General features: G+C 35.4%; 1 protein-coding gene across 1 annotated transcript in view; it reads left to right on the top strand.

The window, feature by feature from the left end:
* Positions 1-5,829, top strand: part of LOC106869751 (liprin-alpha-1) — a 323,919-nt gene extending 318,090 nt beyond the window's left edge. The window contains exon 25 of the mRNA XM_052969123.1: positions 4,723-5,829. Coding sequence (XP_052825083.1) covers positions 4,723-4,995 — 273 coding nt within the window. The 3' untranslated portion in view covers positions 4,996-5,829. The remainder of the gene's footprint in view (positions 1-4,722) is intronic.
* Positions 5,830-6,031: the final 202 nt, after the last annotated feature.

The following is a 6,031-nucleotide window of genomic DNA, read 5'->3' as shown; positions in this document are numbered from 1 at the left end:
TGTGTGTGTGTGTGTGTGTGTGTGTTTTAAGTTAATTTGTCTAATAGTTTTATTGTTTTAAGTATTACACACCTCGTTCACTAACAATCTCTTCAACACCCCATACATATCCTGGCAAACATTTAAAAAAAATTTTATTCTTTTTCTTATTTTGATTTTTTTTAACCCCCCCCCCCCTTTAACTTTTTTCCCCTTTGTTTTAAAATTTCAATTTTTGTTTGTTTGTGTGTGTAATCTATAGTTAGTCTGAGACAATGCTAAATAATCTAGATCAGTGTTTCTGGTGTAGGATTTGTAGTAAATAGTTTGATGTTTAGTTTAGCAACTTTTTTTCAGTTTTATGTTTTTATTTTTGTTTTATTTCATTATTATTTTTGGTCAAAGTTAACGAGGCATGCCAAACAGTTTATGCATGGACGATGCTGGTCTCTTTATTTTTACTTGTGTGTAGTTACGTAGTTAACCCTTAAGCATTCAGACAACTGTCAAATGTAATGCTTATTTATTCCCATTGTTTTGAATTAATCCTGCATTATCTCATAGCTTCAAAATTTCAGTGATGTGATTATTTATTTTTAGAATGACATTGTAGGGTAGGTGTGAGTGGCCAGATCTGGCTGGTTTGAGCATAAAACAGGTAGACTATTTAGACCAGATGTGGCTGGTTTAAATGCTAAAGGGTTAAAGGTGTGTGTGTGTGTGTTTGTATAAGTACATTATCATTGCATATTTTAGGGAATATTGTTTTCTACTGTTAGTGTGTATGTGTGGGGGGTTTATGTTTTAAGCATGATTTTTCTTTTTTTTTTGGGGTTTTTTTTCAGTTCTTTCTGCCCTCTTCTTCCTTTGATGTTTGTTAACATATATAGTATTTATGCTTGTTTAGAACCTTTTTTTTTTAATTTTATTTTATTAATTTAGTTGGCTTTTCTTTAGAATAAAATTCAGATGCAGCTCTGTGAATTTTGAGGTGACTGGACTAAAAAGCGGTTTTTTCAGAAAGTGAATTTAGTAAAATCAATTTTCCTACTTGTTGTTTGTTTGTTTGTTTGTTTTTTTAATTTGTTCTAAATGTATGTGTGTGTGTGTTTGCATGATCACAAGTAGATTTAGAAGGCTTTTCTTTTAGATTTCATATTCAAGTTGTTATTGATCTTTTCCTTTCTATTGCTGCTGTATCTCTTTATTTTTCATTCAGTTGTTATGATGATTATTCTTGCCAGGGTTGACCTGGCTTTTCATGCTTTCAGGTTTAGTAAAATAAGCACCAGTCTATGTATGTATATATGTATGTATGTATGTGTATGTGTGTGCGTGTATGTACTGGAGCTTATTCCTCTCTAAAATTTCACCTTGTGAATTTTCTTTATTAAAATAAAAAGTGTTTTGCATTTCATTCTTTCAAGGGTTGCTACACTGATTACCTCTCAAATACTGGCATCAATATAATTGACTCAACTAAAAAAAAAAAATTTGCAATCTTGTATTTATGAAAGAAACCATCATTATTGAACAGAGGGCAGTGTATTAGCCGAGTCATTAGAGCATCAGACAAAATGCCTTGTTACATTCTGAGTTCAAATCCTGCCAAACATCAATGAAAGTACCTGTTAAGTGCTAGGTTTGATGAATTGACTAGCTGCTCCCTCACCCTTAAAATTTGCTGGCCTTGTGCTTGAATTTGAAAAAAAATTCTTATCATTAAACAGAGGAGTGGCAGAGACAGTATAATACGAGATTTTCTTTCCTTATGTTCTGGGTTGAAACCCTGTTACAGTCAAATTTATCTTTCATCTCTGCAGAGTCAATAAAATTGCTAACCTGTCATTTACAGGAGTCAATTCAATCAACTATGCTCCACCCCTACGAATGTGTCACCTTGAAAAAGCACCTTTATTGTCGAATGTATTGTTACCAATCAGCCGAATTGCTTTTTGTTTTGGATTTAGTCTTTGAGTGTAACCACATCACCATCTTAGATACAGGAGCTGTGCTAAGATTTGGCCACTAAAGTATTGTCTCACTCGAAAGAGAAAGTCTAGTTTTTAAGATGCACTTTTGACAGTGTTATATGTGTGTGATCTTCAGAAAGGCCCTTGTGAGTTTGGCATCATTAGAAAGCCTCTAGCATTTGTAATCACCTTACAAGTTTTAGTTGTATGCTATGCATGCAAACGGTTAGTATAATTCAAAATGGTTTCCTTGCTCTGTATGGTGATTATGTTTTGGTTCTATCAAAGTAGATTAGCTTGTCTTATCCCTATTGGAGGATGCTGTTGGGGAGTCTGTATTCATGAAAATTATCAATGTTTGACATATCTAGGTAATTTGTGCAGTGTTTAGCATAAGATGTCTGTCTAGGTACTGCAGGTTATTTAAGGACGAAGAGTGGATTCGTGTGTATATGTGTCTGTTATATAACTATGAGTGTAGTAAACAACCTTATGGAGCAGTAAATTTGATAGAATAGGTTGGAGTGGGGTGAGAGAGAGAGAGCATACACATAGACAGCAATCAACAGGAAATTTCTGATCGGAGAAATAAGAGATGGATGGAGACCATAGGTGGGGAGCTTATCTTGGAGATTCTCATGCCATGTGTGTGTGTGTGTGTGAGAGAGAGAGAGTGAGTTTGCATACAATGAATAAAAGCATTCTTTGTTTCCCTGATGGTTGTTATGGTAGTGAGTAAATGTCTCTTAAGATCATGAAATAAAATCTAAAGAAGATTTCTCGGGCAAATATAGCAGAGTAAGCCACTGCATGGAGGCTCCTGTCTCAGCTCATGTGAATGCCTCTTAGCTTGAGATGGAATGTAACTCATTCCAAATGTTGTAAGCAGTGTTCTTCACTCTTTTAGCTGCGAGTGAAGCTCTTGGGGTTTTGGAGTGTTGGGTGTCATAGGATTTCAATATGGAATGTGATGTAGTAGAACATACTTCAGGAGATTATATTGGTTAGAAGTGAAGAATATTTACAGCTATTGGTAAGAAGTGTTTTTACAAAATTGTGACCATTTAGCTGACTTGAAGAAATGGAAAGCTTTTTTGGAAAGCTGTTAAGTTTACTGCCTTGATAGGGGAATAGTGAGATAATTTTATCAAATTAGAGGTTGTGGTGAGTAAAAGGTAAAGAATATTTGGAAAGTAAATGATATTGAATTCAGTGTAGATGGTTCAGGCTCTGCATTGAATTGTATAATATCTAGCTTCAAAAATTCATTCACCTTTTGAAAAAGGAAATAAAATAAGACTACAGGTGACTGGGAGATGTAAGGAAACTCACTTAAACCCTTTTGTAAACCCTTTTGCATTCAAATTACTCTGTCAAACGTAACAGCTATTTATTCACATTGTTTTGAATTAGTCATGCATTACCTCATAGCTTTGAGATTTTGATAATGTGACTGTTTATTTTTAGAATGACATTGTAGGGTAGGTGTAAGAGGTTGGATCTGGCCAGTTTGAACATAAAACAAAGTAAAGTATTTGGGTTGGATATTGCTGGTTTAAATGCAAAAGGAAATAATTAGTATCTTAATCAAATCTCAATCCATTTGAAACTCTGTCCACCTGTTCTGAAAGTTTAAAGTGCTGCAAAAAGAGACTGCTCACATTTATTATTCTTGATAAATGTTTCAACAGCAAACACAGGGCATACTGGTTCAAGCCATGATAGTAACTGTAAAAGAAAATGGTAAAACATTAGCTACATGCAGACACCATTGCCATTTGCCTAACTTCACTAGTGCCACAACAATAGCCATGTAAAATAGGGGAGACTTTTCTGATGCACTCTGTAAATCAGAAAGCTCTTGGAAGGATCTTCAGGGTTCTTGGGAGTGCAGTGTATGTGTGTGTGTGTGGGGGGGGGGGTACAAAACAAAGCTATGGAAATGGTAATTCACAGTGACATGTTGAACTGGGGTAAATTTGGTACAGTGATTGATTAATTTAGGTTTTAGAAATTAGAAAATGATGAGGCTTACTCACTCCTACCTAACCACTGCCTCTCCCTCTCTCTCTATCTCTCTCTCTTTCTCTCTCTCTCTCTCTCTCTCTCTCTCTCTCAATCAATCAAAAGTCTCCTGTTTATTATATTGTTACCTTCCAACTAATTTAGCTGGCAGGCTATCTTTTGAATGTCTTTAAGATTATTTTCCTTTCTATATAATTTGTGTTTGTGTGTGTGTTATTAGACAGAAACTCTTTCTCTTCCTTTTACATATATATTTACTATCTTAGTTGGAATCAATTTTCTTTGTCAAATATTTTGATAGTGTACTTAACCATAGGTGTTTTCTCACCACTTGGTAACAGAGCTCCTTACATTCTTTTTCAAAATAAATTTGTCTGTTCACATGTTGCATTGCTATCTTCAGTGATCTTCTAAATATAAAAAAATGACAAACCCAAGGAACTTTTATTTCTTATTTGTTTATGAAAATTTGTCTAGTTAATTATGTAGCTTCTTGTTTAGTAATCAGAGATGGAAACTGGCCGTTTCCTTCTTCATTGTCGAAGTCATTCACTTCTCTACAACATTTAGTTTGTTGCTACTGTCATATTTTTTTAATCTATTTAATTTTTTTCTTTTACAGCATCTGTTTCATTTAAACACTGTCATTCAGTTTGTTGCAAAAATATTAATAAATTTATATCATTTTCTCTTTTTTTTTTTTTTTTTTTTTTTTTTTTTTTTCCTGTTCCATTTTTGAATCCAGGGCGAAGGTGGGAAATTCAGACGTGCTCCATCTTGGCGTAAAAAATTCAAAACTAAGGATACAAAAGGCCGTGAAGGTTCCACAGAAGAAACTGTTGAGTCGGCAACACCAGCATCAACAAGCACCACTACGACAACAACTACTACTACTACTACTACAACAACAACAGGGGAATCATTTGCAGGACAGCAACAGTCACCCCAGCGGACCCGGCGAGGACCTGATCCTTCGTCAATGTCTCGCCGGACCACAGAAAATATGCGCAACTACTGATCATATCTATGTGTACTTATTACGGTTTATTCATGCTAGGTTTTTAGACAGTAGCCGATCTGCATGCAGGGTCACAGACTGTCTTTTTTCCAACCTGAAACTGCTGTGTCCAATGTGGTGGTGATGGCCTACATGTTGGTGAAAAGAAAACATGCACCCACTTTTAATCCTGCTGTCAACAGCAAGTTGACCTCTGGTCAGTCTGTGGGTAAATAATCAGGGCAGTGCCTATAAAACCCCATATCTTTGCCATACTGGCATCTCACCCTCCAACCAACACTGCTTCAAGTCAAAATTGCTGGGACTGTTCCAAAACTGATTGATTAAACAACAACAACAACAACTTCTCTCATTTCTGGAAGCAGTCAACAAATAATACCAACATCTTTTTTTTTTCCCCCCCTTTTTTTTTTTCTCTCCTCCCGTTGTGCCACATCACTAATTCCAGGGTCCGATAAGGCAGTAAGGTCCGTCTGCTAAGTGACCCATTTCGCTAGTTGAGCTAGTGCAATTTTGATTTGTCCCATTTTTTCTATATTGCAACGTGGATGTGCTGTGATGTACGTACTTATATGAGCAACTGTATAAAAAAAACAATAAATAAATGGAAAAATAAAATAAAAAAAGAAAAAGAAACATGACCACCATGCACTTAAGCATCCATGCATGTTTGTATGCATTCATATGTATCTGTACATACATGCATGTTTGCCTGTGCAAAGGAGGTTGTACGAATGTCTGTGTATGTGTGGATGTATGCATGCTCTAACTATCGTACGTGACAGCAGGTGTTGTCGTCCATATTTAATGGAGAAAATCTTTTTTTTTTTTTTTTCCAAAAAATTTTTCCATTTCATTTCATTCGTCTTGAAAGAAATCTCTTGCATTCAAAGAAAACAACAAAAAAAAAATACTCATATAGCTGTCCGTCTATTTGTCTGTTAATAGTGGGCCGACCTCGTCAACTGTGTTGACAACCAAGCAGCCCGCTTCTCATATACCGCCTCATTGCTTCTGCACATTGTGTGAGGAGCTC

This window comes from Octopus bimaculoides, chromosome 7 (genome assembly GCF_001194135.2).
Source record: "Octopus bimaculoides isolate UCB-OBI-ISO-001 chromosome 7, ASM119413v2, whole genome shotgun sequence".
Taxonomy (NCBI): domain Eukaryota; kingdom Metazoa; phylum Mollusca; class Cephalopoda; order Octopoda; family Octopodidae; genus Octopus; species Octopus bimaculoides.
The sequence above is the reverse complement of the archived record's forward strand: the minus strand, read 5'-3'. Positions and strand labels throughout refer to the sequence as shown.